At 47.8% G+C, this 24,375-nt stretch overlaps 1 protein-coding gene across 4 annotated transcripts in view; it reads right to left on the bottom strand.

The window, feature by feature from the left end:
* The window catches only part of ATXN2L (ataxin 2 like), a 47,007-nt gene that overhangs the window by 2,553 nt on the left and 20,079 nt on the right, over positions 1–24,375 (bottom strand). For all 4 annotated transcript variants that reach the window (XM_075566305.1, XM_075566306.1, XM_075566307.1 and 1 more), the window contains exons 14-20: positions 23,773–24,032; positions 20,376–20,445; positions 18,433–18,579; positions 8,833–8,905; positions 4,792–4,973; positions 4,149–4,278; positions 3,926–4,038 (exon numbers count right to left, since the gene is read on the bottom strand). In XM_075566305.1, the coding sequence (XP_075422420.1) occupies positions 3,926–4,038; positions 4,149–4,278; positions 4,792–4,973; positions 8,833–8,905; positions 18,433–18,579; positions 20,376–20,445; positions 23,773–24,032 (975 nt within the window). The remainder of the gene's footprint in view (positions 1–3,925; positions 4,039–4,148; positions 4,279–4,791; positions 4,974–8,832; positions 8,906–18,432; positions 18,580–20,375; positions 20,446–23,772; positions 24,033–24,375) is intronic.

Raw genomic sequence — 24,375 nt, 5'->3', positions numbered from 1 at the left:
ACTTCCTTAGGCTTTGGTCACGCTGCGTCCGGTGGCGCGCGCGACCGCGTGTGCGTTCCTCACCAGCAGGGGAATCCTCCCGAGCCAGTCCCAGTCCCCCCTCGCTGCACGGCTCACTACGCGCTGTGACGCGTCAGCCGCCAGGGGATGCAAGTGCGCCTGTGAGCCTACCAGCGGCGGGGGCTGGAGTGTCAGAGCTTCCCCCACCTCCAAAAAGGTAGGGCGGGGGGTGGGGGAAGAGGGGGGGAAGTGTTTGTGTGTATATATGCGAGTGCGTGAGTGTATATGTATGCGAGTGCGTGAGTGTATATGTATGCGAGTGCGTGAGTGTATATGTATGCGAGTGCGTGAGTGTATATGTATGCGAGTGCGTGAGTGTATATGTATGCGAGTGCGTGAGTGTATATGTATGCGAGTGCGTGAGTGTATATGTATGCGAGTGCGTGAGTGTATATGTATGCGAGTGCGTGAGTGTATATGTATGCGAGTGCGTGAGTGTATATGTATGCGAGTGCGTGAGTGTATATGTATGCGAGTGCGTGAGTGTATATGTATGCGAGTGCGTGAGTGTATATGTATGCGAGTGCGTGAGTGTATATGTATGCGAGTGCGTGAGTGTATATGTATGCGAGTGCGTGAGTGTATATGTATGCGAGTGCGTGAGTGTATATGTATGCGAGTGCGTGAGTGTATATGTATGCGAGTGCGTGAGTGTATATGTATGCGAGTGCGTGAGTGTATATGTATGCGAGTGCGTGAGTGTATATGTATGCGAGTGCGTGAGTGTATATGTATGCGAGTGCGTGAGTGTATATGTATGCGAGTGCGTGAGTGTATATGTGAGTGTGAGTGTATATGTGAGTGAGTGTGGGTGTATATGTGAGTGTATATGTGTTGGAGGAGGGACGGACCGACGGAGGGATGAGCACGGAGAGGGAGGCATGTGGGGGGGAGCTGCTTATCTTCCAGCATACCTCCGGCAGCAGCTCCCTCCTGCAGCCTGGGAGAGCGACCCCCGCTGCAGCCATCCGCGGGAGGGGGGGGGGAAGGAAGAAGCAGGGAGAGCAGCAGAGGGCATGTGGGGGGTCCCTCCTGCAGCCCGGGAGACCCCCGCTGCAGCCATCCGCTGGAGGGGAGGAGTAGCAGGGAGAGCACCAGAGGGCATGTGGGGAGTCCCTCCTGCAGCCCCCCGCTCAAACCACGTCCCCCGGCCACCGCTCCCTATAGACCGCAGATAGCGTTCAAGTGCCTCTCCACGCGCCGCCTGTCTGCAGTGCGGGCGCGTGGTCTGAGGCAGCGGGGCCTTAGCCTTAAAACAAACAGGCACACACGTGATAATATGTAAAGGGACTGAAACCATACAGTGTACAGCAAATAGAAACACCCCGCAGGAGCCCCGCTCACAAAGCTCAGGCAGCTCTGCAACCCTGCCCTTCCCCATCATCTCCTACAATACAATGCTTCCACTGCAGCCAGGGATTCTGGGTAACTGGCTGTAGTGTAAGCATTGTAGGCTAGGAGATAATGGGGAAGGGCAGGGTGCAGGCTTGTCTGAGACATGGGAATATGCTCACAAGTGAGATTTTTATTTGCTTCCTCAAACAATAACTCTGCTCAACGCAAAGATTTAGCTGCTTTAGATTAGTTGAAATTTAAAGCAGCAATACTACATTCTCCGCCCCCAGTCCATTTTTTATATGTAATACATGTGGCGATGTGTAATTCTACATCCTTTCCCAAGCTGGCAATAGTTTGGTGCGCCTGTTATAAAGCTGTCACAATCCTGACTGTGTGACCAACATAATGGCTTCTTCAGGCTGTTTAACTCAGCAGCTACAATGTATCCTTATATTGCTACGGTAACATTGCCTATTGTTACAGTTTGCAGATCAAACTGCTGGGAACATTGGCAACAAATAATCACAAACAGGAAAGCAGCGATCTTACAGCAGCAGGCTGCTCCCTGCTTGGGAGCGGCGCTAAACCTGCTATAGAAATGAAAGGATGCTTTAAAACTCCTTAAAAATGGCATTGAGAGTTGAATTTAAAAAAATGCAGTAAGTATTATCTAATACTACAGAACGGATTTATTAAAAAAAAAAAAAAAAAAAAACACAAGATATCACGGCTTTAATGTCAAATTGCTATTCTTCAGGGCCTCTGAATAGGGGAGTGGTTGTAAACCAAGCGGTTTCTTGACCCTTAACCCCACCCTGTCCTCGGAGAACCAATTTTAAAAAAATATGGAGGGGGGGATAGAGGGGGCTTTTGCCTGTGCAATCTCTTGTTAAACAGTCTCAGATTACCATGTTTACAAACTAAATGTGGCCAAAGTGAAATAGCAGTGGCATGTTTAGCAAGTTAAAGCACCACTCATGGGGTTTCTGGAGCTGAACTACGTTAATGTCAACTCCAGGGACCCCCTGCTCCCCAAAATACTTTCCTCTGCAGCGGATGCCGGTAGCAGCTCTGGCTGGGCTAGTTGGGGCCATCATTGGGGTGGTTTAAAGGTCACACGTGCCAATAGGAAGCAGTGATGTCATCCCTTGCGGCTTGCTATTGGCCTGTATCACAGGGACATTTCAACCTGCAGAGATGCTACCAGCACCCCCTATGGAGGGGAATCTCGGGGAGCAGGGGGGTCCTCAGAGCTGAAAATAACATAGAACCCCCTGCTTCCCACGGAAAAGTATGCAGCTGATGAACATGGATTGAGCAGACCTGAAGATGAGGAACATTTTCCCAGGATACACATTCAGTGGGATAGAACATTCCCAAGGCACACAAAGACACGAAGAAGTGGTTTACATTGTGGCATCATTTTGGCCGGCCATGTGGCACTGGTGTCAAGTGAAATCCGTTTGAAACCCAATGCCAGCTTCCTTGGTGACACAAGCCACTCTGTACATGGTTCCTGGGCTTGGACAAAACAAACTGTTTTTAAACACTGACAAGACTGTAACAATGGTATTTGGGACCAAGACTAAATTTGTAAAGATTCCAGTGACTGAGCTCCTGATTAGAACCAACACTAACACCACCCTAACCCCTGTCACTAGTTTTAAAAATCTGGGCTTATGGTTTGACTCCCACTTAACATTCGGGATGCACATTGATACCCTGACAACCAAGACCTATGCCAAACTAGGGGTACTTTACAGGAACAAATCCTCCCTAAGTCTCCTGGTCAGAAAGCGTATTGCACAGCAGATGCTAATGCCAATTATTGACTATGGAGACATAGTATATGGCTCGGCTCCTCAAACCCACCTTAGCAAACTTGACACCCTCTACAATTCAATTTGCCGTTTTGTTCTCCAATGCAACTACAACACACATCACTGCGAAATGCTCAAAGAACTAGATTGGTCATCACTAGAGTCTAGGCGCAAAGTTCACCTTTCCTGTCTCACCCTCAAATACTTTCTGGGCAAGCTACCCAGCTACCTGAACAAGCTCCTCACCCCTACCACATACAGCACCTATCACATGAGATCAGACTCCAAAAGACTATTCATGGTCCCAAGGCTCAACAAAGTTTCCGGACGTTCCTCCTTCTCCTTCCGTGCACCCCAAAACTGGAACAACCTACCAGAGACTCTCATATCCACCACCAGCTTAAGTTCTTTCAAATCTAAGGCTGTCTCACACTTTAATCTGGTCTGTAACTGTTTCATACGCTCATAATATATATTTTCTCTAACTGTGCATGCAATGTCTCTGTATATAATGTATACATTTATGTAACTGTACTTGTAACCATGTATTATTTGTTTTACTCTGTGCCCAGGACATACTTGAAAACGAGAGGTAACTCTCAATGTATTACTTCCTGGTAAAATATTTTATAAATAAATAACATGGTTCAGAGTACGGAGAGTCAGAGGATGGGGGGGTGTTTTTTTTTTTTTTTTGCTGCCCTCACCTGTACAGGGCTGGGGTTGGCATGCTGGGACTGCTGCTGGTTCTGTGTAGGCGTGCTGGATGGCTGTGGGTGCATCTGAGCCGCATGGTGAGAGTACGACTGATGCACGGTGGCTGCAAGGAAAGGAAACTTGTTAGATGCACGTCTCAGGTGTCAGAGTGTGACAACGCGAGTGGGCAAAGCAGCACATCAAGGCATTAATAATGGGGAGGAGATAGCTTACCATACAGCGTCTGGGGGGTGGGCTGTTCTGTCGGATTGTATTGAGGATTAGAGGAAGAAACCATGGCTTGGGGATGGCCTCCAGATGCCATCATCCGTGGGTTACCCTGAAGCATCGAGGCAAATACAGGCTGAAAGGGAAAAGAACAGCATGTAACATTGTAGCTATAGGTTACGTATCAAGTTTATCATGCATCAGATACGGTATTCGATATGCATTCTACTAAACCAAGTATAAAATGTTTCAGTCTATTACACCGCTTACATTACAATTTACCAGAATAGATTTTAAAGCAGTTACAGGTGTAATTAAAGCAGTTTTACAATGTAATTAGCGTCTTAAGATTCAATAAGCTTTAAAATGATGATATTTTTCCTCATTTTCTTGTGTAAAAATTAATCAAAAAACTTCCATTTGGCCGACTTTTTTTTTTTTTTTTTTTTATAAACAAAAGTGTTAAAACATTTACTTTTAACCTACTAACCCCCACTACATTTAACACACTTACATATATATATTGGTGCAACCAGGACATCTATAACTGTAATCACTTGGGTGCCTGCTCCCCATACTTCCAACCCTCAAGGTCCTCCTCACCACCCTTCCCACCCTCGAGGACCTCTCGCTCAGCCCCGCTCCCTACCTGTGAAGGGTAATGGGCCATGGATTGCATCATGGTTGGTTGGCCTGGGTACTGCTGAGGGCTGTAGGAGATGTAGGAGGAGTACGGCGTGGCCGCCACCAGAGGCGGCCCGGCGGCGGCTGCCGCTTGCATGATGGGAGGAGCAGAGTTGGGCTGATCGGAGCGCTGTGGAGGAAGGGAACCTGCCCAGGGAAGAGAGAACAAAACCACACAATGAGAAATGAGAGCAGCTCTACGGAGCCCTACAGGGAGTGCATGTTCAGAGACCAGACACCTCATCCTAATGAAGCACAACACTACATAATCCCTGGCATTATGTACACCAAACCAGCAGAGATGCCAGATGGACAGGAAAAAATGGAAGCAAACAAGAAATGACTAACTTCTATCAGTAAGACGCCAATGACATCTGTGTAACAGACGAAAAACAGCGAGTTCACACGCGAGTTCACACCACATCCAGGTGGTCCCAACACGGAAGTTAGGCCCAACTTCCACAATCACCGCCTGTGCAGGCTCCTTCCGCCACCATCCCCCCCCACTCCACAAGGAGGGCCCCCTTTTTTTTTTTACTCGCCTTCGGGGGGACACCACCTCATCTGCAACCACGAAACTGGTTCCCATTTACATCTAACCCAGATCCGTTTGGTGTTAGAGAACGGTGTTAACACGCATACATCAGTGCTAGATGGTTATTGGGGAAAGCGATGTGGGCATTACATCATGTGTATGATACAGAAGGAATACATACGAACCAAAAGAATCACACCACATTGCCTCTTCCATGTCAACGTTTGGAAGGAAAGAAACGTTTTTTTTGATTAACTTTCATCTAACTTTATACGAAAAATTCAAACAACTGCACGAAAACTGACGTAAAGCACCAATACAGGTTTTAAGTAGGAAGTCTCCAGAACTGAACCCCTTTAATTTCTGCTCCGGTAGACCCCCTGCTTCCTGAGATACAGACCATCCGTAGGGGGTGCCGGTATCTGTTGAGTTTAAAGGTCTTGGTCGTGCGGGCCGATGCAATTTACGTTGCTAAATCCCCCTCCCGCCCCTCCCCAAGCCCACCCTCTTGAAATCATAGTTGGCAAAATGTGCCTCCCCTTCTCCAGGGGAGAATGCGGTGTTAGCCCTTGTGTGTTTGGACTAATAAAGTTGTTGAAGTATCCCAGCAGCCTCTCTGAGTCAGTCATCCGCAGTTGCGCCGGAATCCGCCATCTTTACCCGATTTTCTTCAGACGGTGGCACGCAGGAGTAGCTGAGGTGAGCAGGCCCCAGACCGGAGATGCAGGTGAGGTAAGCAACCAACAAACACCCTGCACCGGTCAATTCCGTGGCCCAGCGGAGCTCCCTCATGCGCTACCCCAGTGACTGACAGCCATACAGTTTGCCACACTGCACACGGAAGCGCAGGACAGATCTCCACAAACTCCCCTTCTCCAAGCCCATTCTTATTGTTGGCATCTACCATCACCCCAATGCCCCACTACAATCCCTGACTGATATCACTGTTTCTTGGCTCTATTTCTTCTCTGAAGGGGAAGTGTGAGATGTTCGTTCTCTGGGATTTCAACTTCATTGGCTTGATACTTAAACAAATTCACTAAACCTAACCCAACCCACATGGACAAACCTAAAATCTCGCAATCATTCCTTGCTAGACTGGATCCTATCCTCTAGTCCCAACAGAATGCAAGCCTCTGGTATTATACCTGACATTTTCAGTGACCATGCAAAGTGCCCTGTGAAAGGAAAATCAGACCAAAGTCAAGTCCTAAAGTTGTACGCACTAGAATATTTAGAGACTTTAACCCACAATTTATGGCTGATCTTACCAACTGCCCTCAGTATAGAATTGACTTGATACCGGACCCCGATTCTGCACTTTATTACTTCCAAACCGTTTTAAACTCTGACACCCATGCTCCATTACACAGAAAACATAAAAAAATTACGGGGGCCCGCCTTCCATGGGTTACCACCGACCTTTACCATTTTAGGGATGCCTTGTGAAAAAGCTACAAAGTAATTTGCAGTATCAAAGGATCTTAACTACAGATGCCTGCGGAATACATGCGCAACGCAAAGACGGCACGCAAAAGCCCAATATTACACTGACAATCCTCACAGGAACTGTTGGGTTCCGAGTCACAGAAAGGCACCACGAAGGAAACACGTGAAGTCTAAAGGCTGTATTACACCCTTCTTATTTCTCGTTCTATTTTGTTTATTAACAATCCTATATACACCATACAGAGATAGTGCCCGGGTATTTTTCCAAACCAATCTTTACAGGAAAACACCAAATCCAGCAAACTTCTGGAAGGTCATCAATAATACACTTCAGCCAACAACCACCATCTAATATCAGAAAGGATATTACTTGGACAAATCCTACAGACATTGCAAACGCATTCAATGAATACTTTGTGGGGTTTGCTACTTCCCTATTAGCAAAACGCAACGCGAACTACAAACATGAAGCTCGACCTGGGAGAAACTCTATAGCCCCACCCTCTCCCAACACTGCCCACAATTTTCAATTTGTCCCTGTATCTGAAGAGATTATTACATAAACCCCCCATAACGTAAAACCAACCAGTCAATGTGGACCGGACCTGCAATTTTCCTACGACTCGTTGGCCCAGCCATTGCCACACCGCTTAGTTCCCTAATCAACTCCATTTTGTCTGCAGGCCATATCCCCAAGACCTGGAAAACAGCCAGAGTCTTCAAGTGGGGCCAAAAGCACTCAGGCCAATTTCTCTTCTCAACACCACTTAAAGTCATAGAAAAATGTGTCCACTACCAATTAAGAGAGTAAATCCATGTAGTTTTTTCAATACATAATTGAAGCAGGGGGTCTCCAGAGCAGAACCATGTTAATTTCAGCTCCGGGGACCCCCCGCTTCCAGAGGTACTTCCCTCTGTAGGGGGTGTCGGCAGCCACACCAGAGTTCACCAATATGTCTGCTTCTCAAACCTCCCGGGCCCTGTGGGCCAATAGGAAGCCGTGACGCCATAAGGTTCGGCTTCTCTTACCGTGTTCCTCAAAACTGGAACAATCTACTGGAGACTCACAGCCCGCACCAGTCAAAGTCCTATCAAAACTAAAAAGCCGTCTCATTTTAATCTAGTCCGTAATGCTTACATACGCCTATAACATTATCTTCAACTGCACAGGCAATGTCAGTAAATATAGTGTATAAGCCTGTTCATTTAAAGTATTTAAATAAATAAATATTCTGACAAATATTAGGGCGGCCATTTCAAAGCCAGGAAGTAATACAGGTAACTTCACCAGTGAGGATCTTAGAAAGCAGGGGATCCCGACGTTGAGAATACCACGGTTCAGATCTGGAGGACCCCCCCATACCCAACTCGGTAAAAAAGAAAGCGCAGGTTAGTTCGGTGCATTGCCTCTTTAAAAAGCGCAGATATTGTATTTTTTTAAACTCGGGCGCTGTAGAAATGCGGAGTAACCCCGTTGCGATCTGGAGCAGAGCAATGTGTCGCTGGCTCCTTTAGCGCTTAAATGGATCTACAAAACCAATACGAGGAAATCAGGATAACACTTCAGCACCTACACAGTTCTATAGAACACCGATTAGGCCAGATCCGCTGTGGCGGACGCTGCAGGGACAAGGGCCGCCACACAATGGAGCCAGGCCCTCTGCGAGGGGGGGCTGCCGTGCTGCGCCAAGAGTTTCTCCTGCTCTCAATACAATTGAGAGCAGGACTCGTGATGGAGCGCTAGGCCACGCCCCCCGGAGGTTCAGCCAATGAGGGCGAACCTGCTGGGTGACCATGGCCGCGCCACGTCACTCCCCCGCCACGCCCCCTGCAGACCGGGGAATTGGCTGCATGCGTCGCCAGCCTTGCTGGCGCGCGTGCAGCGGAGGCACTGGGGCCGTAGCCTTACACGGAGAGGCAAGGGAGCAACATAATGCACTACACCACAGAGGTGACACCGGAGGGAGGGGGGAGAGAAAGCAGAGAGCAGGCACATTAAATGGGATTGAAACCACGTCTTACCTTTCTGCGTTCTGTATTTCCCCTGTTGACCGGACACAGAGTTGGAGACGGGGTACGAGTACATCTGAGGAGCCTAAAGGGAGGAGAGAAGCAATATTTAAAGACTTATCCCAAGAGAAACACAAAGAAAAACAGGAGCGCTTGTTGTATGCAGCAGATGTAATAATGGACAAGATCTATAACAGCAATTAATGTGCGTTACACTAAAAAAGGACAACAATGATTATAACAAAAATGTACTTGTAGGGGGACTTCCGGTGACGTCACCCAGTATGGCTGCGTGAGGAGAGGCTCCACGGACCCTCTCATATAAAACATATAATTAGCGCTCTTCCCCCGGGCTGCTTTCCCCCCCAAAGCCTGCTTAGGGCAGCCAAACGACCAGCAATGGCCAACAGAGCAAAAAGACAGCAACAAACCCAAGGGGTCAAGAAATATTTCACTCCGTCCCAGAGAAACATGGAGACAGCTGAAGAAAGCCAAGATGGCGTCAGCCCACGCAGTCCTGCAGCTTCAGGAACCAAAAGTGGCCGATCAAAGGAGAGCCCGGATCCAGAAAGAGGACTCACCCGTGAATATATGGAAGAGCTGTTCGCCTCCATGCACGACAAGCTCCATACCTCCCTACAGGCGGACCTCAGAAATGCGGTTGCAGAGCTGAAGCAGGAGATTACGGGCCTCACAGAGAGAACCTCCAAACTGGAAACTAGGCTGGGAGAGGCCTTACACCGCCAATTAGAGGCAGAGGAAGAAATTATCCGTCTGGGAGAAGAAGTCCCCTACCTGAAAGACGGGCTGGAGGATCAGGAAAACAGGACGACAGAACCTGAGAATCCGAAACATCCCAGAGTCGGTCCTCCCTGACCTCCTACTCCCATACCTCAAGAAACTCTTTAACTCAATCTGTGGAGACCTAGATGAAAGAGACACAGATCGATCGGGCTCACCGTGCCCTAGGACCTAAGTCTGATGACCCCCGTCGCAGGCAGGATGTAATAATCCGCCTGCAGCTACTCCATGAAGGAGAAAATCATAGGAGCCTGCCGCGAGAAGGACTACATACAGTTTGAGAACGAGCCCCTGCAGATATTTAATGATCTGTCCAAGATCACAATGGCCCGCCGCCGTGAGCTCCGACCCCTGACTTCCCTCCTCCGTGAGGAGGGGGTCAAGTACCGCCGGGGATTCCCTTTTAAGTTAATAGCCAATAAAAATGGTATATTTCTCACCTTAAGACGTCCTGTGGAAATGTATAAATTCGCCCGGGCACTTAGCCTGTCCCCTCTGCCCTCCGCCCTCCTGGAACGAAGAAAGCACAGACCCCAGGGGCCGTACCGCTGAAGCCCCTAACCAAGCCACGGCGAGCCGCAAGTGACCACCACACCCAGGAGCTAAGTAAATCCCCAAAGCATTCTACCCTATTCCCCAATTCCCGCGAGAAGTTCAGGAACTAGCAGAGGATCAGCACAGCTACAACGCCGAGAGGTGGACCCCCGACCGGACAACCACGAAGAAGCCTCACTGATAACGGCGCCCCCGGAGCCAACCCAACTGAACCCACACAGGAGCAGAAGAGAGAGGAACAGCCGCAGACACCACAGAAGCAGGCACTTCATGGCCCTTCAACTCACCTGGTCCCGACAGTGAGAAACGTCCGTGCAGCGGGCCTGCTCTCTCACTAGCTCCCAGGACACTGCCTGCAGCCATGGAGATCCGCGGCGAACAGTCTGTGTGTGTGTGGGGAGGGGGGGGAGGGGGGGGAAGAGGTGCCTGGACCGGGAGCGAGGAGATATGCTCCCCACTGACTGTCTGAACATGATCCGCGGGTGAAGGCTCCAGCCTGCCGCTTCACAGCGCTAATCCCGGCGCACCTGCTGGTTATTAGCTTAGTCTAATATCTGCTGAGGAATACCCTATGTCATACCCTAGATTCAGCTTTCCCCACGCGCCCCCCCCCCCCCCCCGAGCCCCCAGTGTTCCCCCCCGATGTCAAATGCAATTCAAAAAGATACCCAGATAGTGGTTGACAAATCACCAAAAAAATCTACTCTCCACACAAAAAAATCTACTCGCCACCTAGTACCAAACGTGTGCTGCTTGGCCAAATATTTACTCGCCCGGGGGTAAAATCCACTCGCCCGGGGCGAGCAAATGTATAGGTTTGTCGAACACTGTGTGTGTGTGTGTGTGTGTGTGTGTGTGTGTGTGTGTGTGTGTGTGTGTGTGTGTGTGTGTGTGTGTGTGTATATATATATATATATATATATGTGTCTGATTAAAGTAGCTGAGGAATCACCAGTTAACTGGCTAAACAGTTAAATAGTTAACATCCTGCCGTTTGCCCTCCCTCCCCCCCCTATACGTCCCCCCCCTACACCCTTGTAGCATCCCTCTCCCTATACCCCCCCCAGGTTAAATGACCAATAAAGGGATTGCACAACATAAGATGTTAGGAAATAACAGCGATGTCAAGCACAATCCAAAAACATGTATGTATATAAGTTTGTTAAAAGTAGCCTAGGAATCACCAGTTAACCAGTCAACATTCTGCTGTTTGCCCTCCCCTTGTCTCCCCCCTCCCCTTGTCTCCCCCCTCCCCTTGTCTCCCCCCTCCCCTTGTCTCCCCCCTCCCTGAAGCACAATCCTGTGTAGGGCTGTTACTGCTTCTGCCATTCTAAATGTACAAAATGTAAGATATTGCTTCAGACTGTTAATTGTAATGTGAACCCGCAGTATGCACAAAAGATTACAGAACAATGTATACCTCTTTCTTATGCCCTCCAAGTCCAAATATAACCCCCCCCCCTTCCCTCACACCGACACTGAAGGAACTTGGAAACTGTTGATACGCCTTTCCATGTACTACAAATACCCGATAACGTTGACCTCGAGTTTATTCACTATAAGGGCCAGGGCCCGCATGAGACCGGGGCGCAGGTCTAAAACAAGTGTACACGAGTAAAAGGTATAAACTACAGTGATTGATGATTGTTAATATGATGATACATATCAGGAGAAGTACTGCTTAAGGTGAACCGAAGTTAGAGTAAACATGTATGCTCTCTTTCCTGCTCCCCACCCCCTTCCTCACCTCACCTGATCCAAGGCCTACGAAGGAGACCAAATTACATACGATGACATCAATACTCACCAATGCTCCTGACAATAACATGGCCAAATGTTGCTTTGTGGTCCTCTGTCTACTAAAATGAATCCTCCCCCACCCCCCCCCCTCGCCCAGGAAGAGCGATATTAAGAGCCACTACCTGGGTCCGAGCTTTTCCTGCACAGCCGTACCTAGACCGCCGGATCCCCCCCTCATTGGGCCATACGCCCAAATGCCGGTACTTAATCCCGGCAATATCCACTGGAGGTCGATAGTGGACCTCATCCTACTTTACCTCTTGCTGCTGATTCTGTCCCAGCAGACTCTTCCCCCCCCCCTTCCCTCCTCTCCCCTCACCCCTTCCCACTCTCACCACCCCAACCCCTCGCCGGGCCAACCTGAACCTCTCATACAGAAAACGACCCCCAGACGAGATAAAAACGATCTTTGATCTACGATATAAGGATCCACCCGGTGGGAAGGGCGCGATCCCAATACTGACAACACTTCAGTACCCAAATGGCTAGTCAGTCAGCAATCAAACTGGTTTCACTGAATGTGAAAGGTTTGAATAATAACAGAAGAAGAAGACTAGCGCTTCAGGAGCTGAAAAGGTCTAAGGGAGATATTATCTTCCTCCAGGAGACGCACTTTGCATCTCAAGAGCTGCCCAAATTAATTATCAATGTATTTCCGACGGGTTTCTTCTCATCATTTAATAGTAAAAAGCGCAGAGTAGCTATTCTACTCAGACAAGGAACCCCATTCAATATTACCAAAACGACCTCAGATCCAGAGGGTAGATTTCTAATGGTATATGGCTCGCTCGCGGGTACGGCGTTCGCTCTGGTCAACATCTATGCACCAAATGAAAATCACACAGAATTCCTAAAAACAGTGTTAGAGAAGATTGATCCTAACTACCTATCCTCTTTGATCATAGGCGGGGACTTTAATATGGTGATAAACTCCACCGAGGACAGAGTCTCTACTCTGAATCGCTCACAAAGCGCATCCTCCCAGAAAATGGAGAGACAATTCAAAGCGATCACTAGGGAGTACTCCTTAATGGACATTTGGAGAACCAGACACCAGGGCCAAAGAGACTACACCTTTTACTCGGCGCCACATCAATCATACTCTTGTATAGACTACTTTTTTGCTACCAAAAATGTTCTCGAAGCCTCCACCAATTCGGAAGTAGGCCCCATTACTTGGTCAGATCATGCCCCTATCACACTAACTGTCAACTCCATTTCAAAAATTGACCTCCTACACTTGGAAGCTGAACGACTCCCTATTGAATCACCCGGCAGTAGAAAGAGAAATTAAAGCAGCTCTTAGGGAGTACTTCGCTCTCAATGCAGGCACAGTTGACTCACCGGCGGTTCTGTGGGAAGCCCATAAGGCAGCAATCAGGGGAACTTTTATATCAATTGCATCCCACAGAAAGAAGGCCAAGGTAAAACTAATAACGGATCTGACAAATAAAATTATAAAGCTGGAACAGCAGCACAAATCCAACCCCTCGAAAAAAAAAATCTATAAAACCTTGACCGCAGCCAGAAATGAGTTAAAACAGTCCCAAATGGAAGATGTGGAAAAAGCCCTCACATGGACTAACCAGAAATATTATGACAAGGGCAACAAGGCCGACAGACTTTTAGCTAGCAAACTTAGAGGTATACAGAAACGCTCCCAGATCACTGCGATAAAGAATGGATCGGGGGAAATAATTTATAATGAGCAGAAAATAGCGGAAGAATTTACTGCATTCTATACCAAATTATATAACCTTAGGGCTGGGGGAGGGAAGGCGGGGATACCCACCTCGGAACCCATTAGTAATAACCTATCGGATTGTCTCCTGCCCACATTGACAGAGGAGGAAAATCTGATACTCAATGCAAAGATTACCCAATTAGAGTTGGCGGCCGCAATAAAAACATCAAAAATCTCGAAAGCCCCTGGCCCCGATGGCTTCTCCAACGTCTATTATAAAAGATTCTCCCCGATCTTGTCTAAACACCTGCTTCGCTTATTTAACTCATTCATGGAGGGCAACCCAATCCCCCATCAATGACGCAGGCCAACCTAGCCATAATCCACAAAGAGGGTAGGGACCCATTACTTTGTGGGAGTTACCGACCAATCTCTCTACTAAACAACGATCTCAAGCTTTATAGCAAAATCCTGGCAAATAGACTGAATCCAATATTACCGAGATTAATTCACAATGACCAGGTGGGGTTTGTCTCAGGCAGACAAGCCTCAGATAACACCCGCAAAATGATTAATATCGTTGATCATGCCCGTCTCACAGCTACCAAAGCGGTTTTGTTAAGCTTAGACGCAGAGAAGGCGTTCGACAGAATCGATTGGCTATTTCTTGACAAGACAATGCAGAAATTCGGCTTCAAAGAGGAATACCTAGAAGGGGTCCGAGCGCTATACCGCAGCCCAACTGCGGTGGTGAAACTCCCGGGCGGATCCGCTAAGAAATTCAATATAACAAATGGAACAAGACAGGGTTGCTCCCTTTCTCCCCACCTGTTCGCCTTAACAATTGAACCTTTGGCGTCAAGAATTAGAGACAACATAAATATACAGGGGGTACCGATTGGTGGAACTATAAAGTCTCGTTATTTGCAGACGATGTTATCCTAACGTTAACACAACCCCAGATCTCTCTCCCCAATCTACACAAGGAATTAAGAGAATTTGGTCAAATATCAGGTAATAAAATTAATAGCGACAAATCAGAAGTCCTCAACCTAAATCTATCAGAGCCAGAGATGCAGACATTGAAACAAAAAACTTTACTTATAAATGGAGCCCTTCATACATCAAATACCTGGGAGCACATGTATCAAAGAACTACGGCTCTCTCTACCAAAATAACTACCCAAACCTCTTTAAATTTTTTTAAAAAAGACCTGGATAATTGGGAAAACTACCAGATCTCATGGATCGGGAGGATGATCTCAGTAAAAATGAACATACTCCCGAGATTATTATACTTTTTCCAGACGCTCCCGATCCATATCCCTGGCTCTGAACTAAACTATTCAGAACAAAATTTTCAATATTTCTGGCAAGGGAAGAGACCCAGGGTATCTAGGTCGGTTCTTATGGCGCCCAGGACAAAGGGAGGATTGGGGGTTCCAGACATAGCTAAATATTATCAGGCAGCTCAATTAAGACAGGCGGTCAAGTGGAACTCGGACCCAGACCAGCTCTGTTGGCTAGCAATTGAATCTCAATACTCCAGAACGCCTTCTCTGCCAGCTTGTCTCTGGTGCGGTGACAGGGGCACTGATATGGCGCCTAAATTCGAACTGGGAGCGATGAGACACATGGGATATATGGGCAAAAACTAAAATTAAATACCAGCTCTCCTCCCCTAGCTCACAGCTAACCCCACTATTCAACAATCCAAAATTCCCCCCAGGATGCGAGACTAAACAATTCGACATATTTAAATCATTAGGGGTCAGGGCGATTGCGGATCTGCTGAGCGATGGACAGTTCCTGAGTCTCCAAGAATTACGCACCAAATTGAAGGTACCTCACCTAGACACATTCAAATTTCTCCAAATTCGGCACTTCCTACAAAAAATGTCCCCAACGCTGAAATTCCCCCCTCCCACAAAATTTGATAAACTGTGTCAGGATGGAACACATCAAAAAGTTCTAATAACGCAAATATATGCTGGTATGGAGAATCCGGCAAACCCAACCGCACACGACTATATGCTCAAATGGGCAGCGGAATTGAACTTAGTTATAGACCGGGAGGACTGGGAAGACATATGGGACGCAGCCTCAGGAACATCCATATGTACCACGGTGAAGGAGAATGTTCACAAAATAATGTATCACTGGTATCTTACCCCAGTGAGACTAAAGCAAATCTACCCTCTGGCATCGGACCTATGCTGGAGAGGCTGTGGACATAGAGGGACATGGCCCATATCTGGTGGCTATGTCCAGAGATTCAAAAATACTGGCTTATAATACAAGATTTAATAAAAGAGATCACAGGTCTCACAATTCCTATGGAGCCACTGACCTTCATTCTGGGCAGACCGATAGAGGAGATCGATCGCCCAGTATGAAAATTAATCTCCTTTATTCTGACAGCAGCTAGATGCTCAGTAGCATACTCCTGGAAGAAGACAGCGCCCCCCACAAAACAACAGGTGAAAAATAGACTCAACGAAGTAATGAGGATGGAAAAAACTTACGGCTTTTCTAAAACGATCTACCGAAGGGTTCTATATAATCTGGGAACCCTAGATAATTCACTAGAAAGACTTAGAATAGAATCCCCTGTATCATAACAGAGAAAGTTAGGGGACGGAGGAGATCAGAAGCGGAACGGCCTGACGAGGGGAGGGATGAACCCTCCCACTCCCCCCTCCCCGATTCCTCACCTCCTCTCTCTAACCAAACTTTCTCTCTTTCTCTACACCTCATGGACCATAAAGTGGCCCTGAGTGTGCTTTTTCCCACCCCCCTTTAACGAACAAGGAAAACCTATTTGTATTAGGCCAGAAATATAACGTAACCCAATGTATGTGAAAATGAATATGCCTAATAAAAACTGTTTGGGGGAAAAAAAAAAATGTACTTTTAGACTAATGATAAGCAAGGAACCAAAAACTTTTGCCTGTGAGGGTGTAGAGAGGAGATAGCCCAATGTAGATGTAAGCCAGGGCTGTCCAATGATTGAAGTCCCTGGTGATTACAGTCTTTAGCTTGACTCTCAGCGGGCTTCTACCCACTAGTAGAATCTCCGATAGATTAAAAATCAATAATCCTTGTAACCAGTGTTCGACAAACCTATACATTTGCTCGCCCCGGGCGGGTGGATTTAACCCCCGGACGAGTAAATATTGACCCAAGCAGCACACGTTTGGTACTAGGTGGCGAGTAGATTTTTTTGTGTGGCGAGTAGATTTTTTGGTGATTTGTCAACCACTGCTTGTAACTATCCTATGAGATGCTATCGAGTCATCAATATTTAATTAGGTTAAGCTGTTGGGAGTAATTTACCCATTAAGACCGTGGCCAATCAGCAGGACTTAATTTGAGGTGATACCAGATATTTAAGGCTAATAGAGCAGTGTTCCAAAACATCCCTGAGGAAGGCGTAGTTGCACCGAAACGCGTAAGATTATTGATTTTTAATCGATATATACACGTTTTTGGTTCCTTACTTATCTTTAGTCTACAAGTACATTTTTATTGTTATAATGATTGTTGTCTTTTTTTAGTGTAACGCACATTAATTGCTGTTTTTATAGATCTTGTCCATTATTACATCTGCTGCATACTACAAGCGCTCCTGTTTTCTTTTTGTGTTGGTTTTGTTCTACATTCAGGATTGGTGATCCGTGGTTTTGGGGCAGCTTCCAGTGAGCTATTTGGACTTGAACTTTAACTTTTTTACATCAACATTAACCCATAGGCACTGTACCTTTTGTCCTGTTACACATGTGGACAGTGGATTCTATTAACTTTGTGTATGTGTACATTGTCACAACTCATTGTGTCACAGCAGGGCTAGCACTGGGTATGATTACCCCTATAGGGACTGGTCCATGTAATTGACCCCTGCTCTATGGTACAGTTGCCTTTGAGCAATTGCTCACCCACATAACTCCACTAGTACCATACAGCACAGTTATCCAGATAGTGGTGTATGCATTGATTAGTCCCTCTTTACAGGCCTTAGGCTAAGGTCCCAGTGCCTCCACTGCACGCGCGCCCGTGAGGCTGGCGTCGCGTGCAGCCGATTCCCCGGTCCACAGTGAGCTGCAGGAAGAGACCATGGGTAGGCGTGGCGGGGGCACGGCCATTACATCACCCGGCAGGTTCGTCCTCATTGGCTGAACCGCCAGGGGGCGTGGCCTAGCGCTCCGTCACGAGTCCTGAGAAACTCTCGCCACAGCGCTGCGGCCCCCCCTCGCAGCGGGCCCGGCGCCATTGAGGGGAGGGCTCTCGTCCCTGCAGCGTTCGCCACAGCGGGCGCTGCAGTAGCAAGCGGGACCAAAGCCTTAGTTCTGTGTAGCGCACTCTGTCCCATCCGCCATTCCCATTTGCACTTATCCCAAGAGCAAATGAAAATATACAGAACAGGCTGCACTTAGCATTATTCTGGTTAATTGTAGTCTGCCAACAGGCTACACAGAAACCGCAGAAAGACACGGAAAAGCCTTCCCAAATTAGTTATAAAGTTCAATTTTTCCCGAATTTGTATACAAAAACCATGTACATTTTCCATAACAAACATACCATATATTGACATGGAACCAATTGCTTGTGTAAATAAAAAATATACATGCGTTATTTAAGCGTGCTGGTCTTATTTTATTTACTGCAGAGCGGGGGGTTTCTCTACTCACAGGGTTACGTTTGACCCTGGAGGCTCATTACAACCCGTGTGTGGGAAGGACCCGGGAGAAAGCAGAGCGCGCCCCGGCTCTCACCTGCACGGCTTGGCTCATGTGAATCTGCGGCATGTAGGTGATGTACTGGCTGTACATCCCGCTCTGTCCGGTGGTCAGCATGGGGATGGTGGTAGTGGAGGGATGGTTCCTGGGCCCGGGGGATGTTGGCGTACTCGTTGATTTATTCTAAGAGATATAAAAAGGCGAGAGGAGTTAATGCTGCAGTAATGCAAGGGATATAGGTAGTCATTACGAACCAGGGCTCTCAAACGTGCAGCCCACGAAGGGGCTTCATTTGGCCCTTGGATGCTCAGCACCCGTCATACCTTAGATGTAGCGAGACTTCCCATTTGTGCTGCCGCTCGCAGTCTGATCTGGAAGCATAGACCCAAGCAGTGGGTCAGAGCCTCCGCAGCGGTAATCCTCAGACCGCGGGAGCACAAACAAAGTCTTGCTACATCTGAAATTGCTTAGGCAGCCAAGTGGCGTGTGTGCGCGCGCGGTACAGGTGTTAAAATAGTTGCAATATGTTGAAACCAAAGCATTTTTGAAGTCTTGAAATGCATGTAAAATGCCATTGCAATAAGCTTGTTGCCCTCTGATCTGGCCCCTTGTAGCGAGATTTACCCAGCAAATGCACCAGGTTCAGCCCCCACTATTTTACATCTAAAAATAATTTAAAGATATATATATATATATATATATATTTTTTTTTTAACATGGGAGTGAAGCAGGGGGTCTCTGGAGCGGAGTCCCCTTTATGTCAGCTCTGGGGACCCCCTGCTTCCCGAGATATTTACCTCTGTATGGGGCGCCGGTAGCCACTCACAGGGATCATGTAATGGCCGCTTTTAAAAGCTCCTGCGCCCTGCATACCAACAGGGAGCTGTGATATCATATGGTGCGGCTTCCTATTGGCCCAGGTGACGCGGATACTGGCACCCTATGCGGTAAGTATCTCTGGAAGAAGGGGGTCCCTGGAGCGGAGGTTAAAGGGTTTCAGCTCTTTAGACCCCCTGCTTCAATCCTATGTTTAAAGAAATTGGTGGAGGGGAGGGGGGGGGGGGGGGAAGGATAGGAAGTAGTATCACACCACCTAACCACCTATATAGGATTCGTCCGCTTTGTAACTACGTGATCTACATCAGGTGTGCACAAACTTTCCTGCTCTTCCCCCCCTTTCTTACCGGCTTCGTGGCACGGCAGCGTCACATGACGCGCGTTGTCATGGCAACACGTCGCCGAAGTCAGCTGAGACAAGTTACAAAAAGACTTAGGCCGCGCTTATAGTCCCGGCGATGTCGCATCAAAACAAGTGTACTGAATCCGTGGCGTGCGCCTATAGTAGGAGCGGCGCGACGGCTTGGTGGCGATCGCTGGAAGTCAATGAAAATTGATTTTTCAGTGACTGCAGCGGTCACGTGAGTGGTTCAGCCAATGAGGGTGAACCGCTCACGCCCCCCCCCCCCCACGCCGTCTCTAACACTAAGCAAAAATCGTGGCTACAACAGCGACTGATGAAGTCACGCCGGTCTTGGAGGTCTTGCGCCTCACCTGGCATGTAATTGAAATGGTTTGAGGAATAGTGCGGGGCCCTGTAACCGCCACGCCTGGCCCCGCTCTCTCCCCCCAGATCTACATCTAGTTTAAAAAACAGAGTCAGAGGCAGAATGGATCTTTACGGCACAGACTCCACCTCCCCTCTATTGGATGGATGAAGCAGTGGCTCAGTGGCACTGGCTGCAAACAAGGACACGGAGCTTGAAGCAGGTGTCCGCTTTCGTGGCAGGGACACATGTCCGCAAAAACATTTTATGTACAGCGCTGCATACAGTGTCAGCGCTATACAAGAAAAAAAACAAAACAATTATTGCATGTTGACCACAATGTTGAGAGAGATCGATTGGAACAATGATGGTCCATGGAGTAAACACCAAGGAAACCGTGTGCCCCCTCATTATGTAGAATGAAATGCCACTTACCACGGCCAGGAGGGGCTTGGAAGGGTTGAACTCTTTTGCGTTTGGATTCAGAGTGGATTTCTTCACTTGACTAGAATCACAATTAAAAAAAGGAAAAGACCAATTCAGCATAACGTCGGAAGTCCACCTCACTTCAGAATCTACAGCATTCCCCAAACCACAACCAACAAATGGAAACCAGACCTTTCTGTCAGGTCGATAGTACACAAATGTGGCCATTATATAGGCTTTTTATAGACACAATGGGGGGGAAGGGAGTCGCTGAGCTCCGATAACATGTCTGAGCTCGAGCCTGCTTTAACTGCCACTCAAGTCAAGAGTGGTTAACCCGGGATCGAGCTACGATGCCGCTCAGAGGTTGGTGAATCCCATCCTACAAGTCTCACTCAGTGACTGCCCTCTCTGTCGCTACCAAACCCTTCCTATCCCTCTCTTGCTTTTCCCTCCTTTGAGGCTCACACTGTCCAGCTTTTCTCTCCTCTCCCTGGCCACATGGGAGCCCACCTACCTCTACTCACCCCCCTTGTCTTTCTCGCTGCCTTTGAGGAGAGAATGAATCCTGGCCCTCTTTCGGACTCCCATGTTCTTCTCCTGTTGGGAACTTAAACTGTCATATTGATGACCCCTCTCTCCCGTGGGCTTCAAGCTTTCTCTCCCTAACCTCTTCTTTTGGCCTTCAATGGACTGCAGCCAGCACCCACAAGGATGGCCACTACCTAGATCTGGTTCTCACTAAAATCATCTGATATCTCCATTTTCCCCCTTCTCTCTCTGACCATCATCTAATCTCATCTTCTCTCTCACTTCTCCCCCTTGTTTCTGTAGAGACCTGCGCTCTATTAACCTACCAGCGTTTCATTGCACTGAACGCTCCTCCCTCAGCTCCAGACCCCGACAACCTGGTCAGGAACCACAACCATGTTCTATCCTCCTCTCGATCTACATGCCCCCCTCTTTCTCTCAGCCGCTCGCCCTTCAAACTGGGGACCATGGCTACATTTCTACACGTGCATGCTGCGTTCCACCGGACGACTCGAGGAAATCTCACTCTCGCCGACTTCCTTCACTACAAATGTATGCTATCCTGTTTCAACTCTGCGCCCTCTCAAGCTAAACAAACCTACTTTTCATTATTAATCAACAAGCACAAGTCTAACCTACGCCACCAACTCTTCTTTGTCTTTGATGCCCTACTCAGACCACCCTCTGCTGCCTCTTTCTTCCTCCATCTCACCTCAGGACTGCCGACTATTTCAAGGAAAATGTGGCATTCATACGTCAGGACATCCTCTGTATTCTCCTCGCATCCTACACCTTCCCAACTCTCCTCCTGCCTTCCTTGACTCTTTTTCAGCTGTCACAGGAGGATGTGTCATTTCTCATCTCTTCTTCCTCTACCACCTGCACTCCCATCTCCTAAAACCTCGTGCTCCTACTATAATGCCAACGCTCACACATTTGTATCTCCTCTCACCTCTGGTACCTTTCCCTCCTTCAAAAACATGCAACAGTTATAGTATTACTCAAAAACAGCAAACTTGACCCTACCTGCCTTTCTAACTATCATCCTGTCTCTCTCCTGGTCTTGCCTCTAAACTCCTTGAATGTCTTGTATTCGCTCAGTTGCTCCATTTTCTGAACACCAATTCTCTCCTAGACCCTCTACAATCTGGCTCCCGCACTGCTCACTCCACTGAAACAGCCCTCACTAAAATAACTAATGACATCCATGCTGCCAAAGATAGTGGTCATTACACTCTGATCATATTACTCAACCTCTGCAGCATTTGATACTGTGGACCACCCTCTTCCCCTTCACATTCTCCATATTCGTAACAAAGCTCTATCCTGGATCTCCTCTTACTGCTCCCATCATACTTTCAGCTTCACTTTTGCCAACACCTCCATCGATCGCTCTGTGGGTGTACCGCAGGGCTCTGTCCTGGGACCTCTTTTCTCTTTACACACTCTATTTGACCTAATCACAACTCTTGGGTTCAAATATCACCTCTATGCTGATGACACACAAATTTACTTTTCAACCCCTGACCTTATTCCTGCTGTATAGACCAAAGCTTCTGAATGTCTCTGCTATATCAGCCTGGAAGGCTCTCCAACTTAAACACCTCCTTCCACATTACTGTTTCAAGTAGTATCATTCACCCAGTAGCAGAACCACGCTGCCTAAGGGGTCACACTCTACTCCTTCTGCTCTCACATTCAGAAGGTAGCTAAAACCCATCGTTTAGCCTCTGCAATATTACAAAGAAACACCCTTTCCTCTGTTGCTCAACTGCAAAAACTGACTCAGGCCCTCATTCTCTCCCGTCTCGACTACTGTAACCTCCTGCTGTTCGGTCTTCCTGACTCACCTGCCTGCCCTACAATTTACCCTAAACAGTGCTGACAGAATCACTTTACTCTTTCCTAAATCTGTCTCAGCGTCTCCCCTGCTGAAATTCCTCTCCTGGCTTCCTACCAAATCCCGTATCACACACTCAATTCTCCTCCTCACTTTTAAAGATTTACATTCTTCTGCTCCTCCTTACATCTCAGCCCTCAGCGTTCTGCTCAAGGATGTCTTCTTTCTACCCCCTTTGTAGCTAAACCCCTCTCCCGCTTTAAACCTCTCACCGACTGCTTTACACCTCTGGAATGCCCTTTCCCCTCAATACCCAACTAGCACTGTCTCTATCCACCTTTAAGACCCACCTTAAAAACACACCTGCTTAAGGAAGCATATGAGTAGCTCCATGGCTGATCATTTATACCTTATACTGTACATAAACCATGACCCCTTGCAGACGCACTTGCCAGAACGCTCTCCTATTGTCTCTGTACGTTCAATTAGATTGTAAGCACGTTGGAGCAGGGACTTTTCCTAAAAGTTACTTATGTCTGAAGCATTTCTTCCCACTATGTGTTATTTATATGATTGTCACGAGTATTACTGCTGTGAAGCGCTATGTACATTAATGGCGCTATACAAATAAAGACATACAATACATTTAAAGCAATCATCCACCAGGTACTTTGGTTTCACGTTTCCATTCCACCACACAATGCTAGGTTAGACCAAGTCTCCACTTGGCAAAGAGGGGAAGTTCAAGTTGTAAGCATTCACCTAATATTTATGAGGCGTTATTACTTTGCCCCAAGGTCATGGATATTTTCCCTCGCTTCTAGGGTTGTTCGTGACCGCCACTCAGTGAGCAGACATCGGAACGACAGTAACCGGAGGGTCCCTGGCCTGGACTACTAAAGCGTCGCCAAGAGCTAATTGATTCTTCAAAATGTGAACTCCTGCACGGGAAAATCCTGCCCCTGCCCGGGTTAAGTGACAGGAAGGCTTCACGGTGTATGCGGGAGTAGGAAAGAAAAGGAAACGCTCACTTACTCGCATACCGCATGATCCTCCTTTTCCTCTGGCTCCGCTTTGCCCGGGGGACTGGCTGCCTCTTCCTGGCACCCGGCCCCCTCGCATGCTCCTTCCTCCTTGGCCTCTTCCATTGGCTCGGGAAGCGTTTGCACCAAATCGAGCTGCTCCGCTCCGTCGCAGGCAGCTGCGTCTGGCTGGGTGACCTTGGCCTCGATGGCCTCTCTTGGCCTTGGCGGGAAAGCTTCGGACGCAGAGTCTGTGACTGCGCTCCCGTGGAGCTAAAAAAAAGTAGGGGGGTGGGAGGGTAGGAGTAAAAAAGGTCAGACGGTTTCTAAATGAAGTATCTCGTTAAAGGAGCAGCTTGCCCTAATCTTAAAGCCTTTTTTTTTTTTTTCATGGTGAGAATCAGAGGTCTTTCTGACCCAAATGCACTATTTCAGCTCCGGGGAATCCCCTGGATTCAGAGATACTTACCAGTAAAGTTACCAGATTTTAAATCTCCCACAAGAAAAAGGCTGCCAAATCTAGGACCAATAGGAAGCTGCAACATTGGTTCCTATTGGATGGCCATTTAAATCCCCCGGTAAAAAGAGGAATACCACTGATAACCTCACCGGACAG

The sequence above is a fragment of the Ascaphus truei genome, chromosome 11, assembly GCF_040206685.1.
Source record: "Ascaphus truei isolate aAscTru1 chromosome 11, aAscTru1.hap1, whole genome shotgun sequence".
NCBI lineage: Eukaryota > Metazoa > Chordata > Amphibia > Anura > Ascaphidae > Ascaphus > Ascaphus truei.
Note: the sequence above shows the minus strand (reverse complement) of the source record. Positions and strands in the feature narration are given on the sequence as shown.